General features: G+C 57.2%; 1 protein-coding gene across 1 annotated transcript in view; it reads right to left on the bottom strand.

Annotated features, from left to right (window-relative positions):
• The window catches only part of ZC3HC1 (zinc finger C3HC-type containing 1), an 18,925-nt gene that overhangs the window by 2,965 nt on the left and 13,661 nt on the right, over positions 1-2,299 (bottom strand). Inside the window, exons 7-9 of the mRNA XM_045288927.1 lie at positions 2,246-2,294; positions 346-558; positions 7-66 (exon numbers count right to left, since the gene is read on the bottom strand). Of these exons, the coding sequence (XP_045144862.1) occupies positions 7-66; positions 346-558; positions 2,246-2,294 (322 nt within the window). The remainder of the gene's footprint in view (positions 1-6; positions 67-345; positions 559-2,245; positions 2,295-2,299) is intronic.

Genomic DNA, 2,299 nt, shown 5'->3' with positions numbered 1-2,299 from the left:
GTTCACCCACGGGCACCAGTCTCGATGCTGAGAGGTGGGGTCAAAGAAGCTTCTTGAAGCTGTGTCCTGGGGGAGGAAGGAGGGAGCAGGCTTATGAAGGGAAGACACAATGGAATGCGGAAGAGGCACCAAGATGGCCTGTCAGGTCCTCTGCCACCACCTTTCAACTTGCTAATGAGGTTTCCCTTGGCCCCAGATCCTGAATCCAAAACAACAATGGAACATCAACCTCCTCCCTTCGGGTACCAGACCGTGCCATCTTAACACTTCAGCCCACGGGCTACTGAAAGCCTGACGCCTGGGAGGGGCTCCCTGGGCACCCAGGCTGCCTGTGTGCAGGCTCACCGAGCTGCTGGATGAGCAGAGGCGGGCTCGTTTGGCTCTCCGCAGCGGGCTAGATGGCACCTCTATGCCAGGGGTGTCCCCTGTTCCCATGCTCCGAGTCACCGGTCGGCTTCTGGGGGTAGGGCTGGCGGCCTCTGGCTCAGGACGGTCCACAGGACTGGATGAGTCCCAGCTCCGAGTCCGGGAGACGATGGGCCCTGGGCTCTTTTCAACCTGAAGGGGAGGAGATTATGCCTATGATGAAAGAGAGATCCTTCCGGGAGCATGTGCACGTGGACACTGGACAGTTAAAGACACTTGCAGCTGGGGAAGACCACCACCGGGGCTCATCAGCAGGGCTGAGCAGGAGCTTACCCACCCCAGTTCATCCCCCTCTCCACCATCATTCTGGACAGGAATGCTATGTTAAAGCAACAACAAGCAAATCCACCCACCAGGGCTGACATCCTCCTCAGGGGTGCCAGGCAGACACGGTCTCCGTGAGACCAAGAAGGGGTCAAGGAGGCCCACCCACCTTTATGGCTTCTGTTCAACACAGTCCCTCGGGAGTGGGGTGGGGGGCCTAGCCAGCACAGTGAGGCAAGAAAAAGAATAAGAAGGCATCCAAATCAGAGAAGCCGACATCAAACCATCTCTATCTGCAGAGCAAGAGAGAAAACCACACACACTGCACTCGGCAATGACCCCAGCGCAAGCTCATCCTCCAGGTCAAAGAACACACACACACACACACACACACACAACAGGTCCATGAACAGCACACACACACCTGTCCACCCAGGAGTATCCTGAGCGCATGCACGCGCACACACACACACCCCAGGTCCACGAACAGCACACACACACCTGGCCACCTAGGAGTAACCTGAGGGGCTCATTAGGAAAACTACCCCATTCTCCACAACCAGAGCCAACCTAACCGGGGAGGGAAAAGATGTCCACCAGCCAGTAAGAACACAAGTAGATACTGGATGATACCATCCATTCCAGATCTACAGCCACAGCGTAACCCAGAACTCCTCCATTACCCATCAGCTCCCTGCCACCACGTCAATGCTGACTCAGAGCCACCCTGTGGGACAGGGCGGAACTGTCCCTGTGGGTTTCTGAGACCGTCACTCTTCACGAGAGTAGAAAGCCACATCTTTCTCCCAAGGAGCAGCAGCTGGTGGTTTTGAACTGCCGACCATGGGGGGTTAGCAGCCCAGTGCATAACCACTGCACTGCCAAGGCTCCTTTCACTAGCCACGGGAGTGAAACGAAGACAGCGACTGCAAATTAAAACCACCAGGAGACCCCACCCAGCGGGCTACAATTAGAAGCCCGACAAGGTGGGAACCTGGTCCACGGCTTAGGTTGCGAAACGGCGCAGCTGCTGTGGACCATAGTTCGACAGTCTCTGAAAGCTAAACCCAAATTCCTCGCCATCTCCCTCCTGGCGAGGCCCAGACGCCAGCAGGGACCTGCCCAGGTACCTCTACCCCGACTCTCCTGGCAGCCCTCGCCCTACAGCCCGAATCAACCGTGGTGGCAAGGGCTGACAGGCCGGGCACTGCCACTGGAGGGCACGACGCAGCTGCAGAGCGGGAGTGCTGGCACGTGCCACAGCAAGGAGGATCCCTGGAGCCTCCAGCCAGGCCAGACGCCAAGGACAAGCACCACGTGAGCCCACGTGTCGGTAGCCCGGCCAATGTGAACACAACCAGAGAACAGGGGGTGGGAAGGGGCTGTGAGGAACCTTGAGGTTCTCTAAGGGGGGCTGGTGTAAAAAAACGCTCACCAGTTTCACTATATGGTGGACTTAATTAATGGCATGGAGCCAAGTATGTGAAAAACGATTCAAGTGGCAAACAGTGTTTCAGATACTGAGCCTTGAATTGACTACATTTGCATGCTTTACCTGCTCGGAGCCCAGGGGCACGGTGGCGTCCTGGCTGCGGGTCATCATCCTCCG

Source organism: Echinops telfairi, unplaced genomic scaffold, assembly GCF_000313985.2.
Source record: "Echinops telfairi isolate 266 unplaced genomic scaffold, ASM31398v2 ScPeMD7_23;HRSCAF=83, whole genome shotgun sequence".
Taxonomy (NCBI): domain Eukaryota; kingdom Metazoa; phylum Chordata; class Mammalia; order Afrosoricida; family Tenrecidae; genus Echinops; species Echinops telfairi.
The sequence above is the reverse complement of the archived record's forward strand: the minus strand, read 5'-3'. Positions and strand labels throughout refer to the sequence as shown.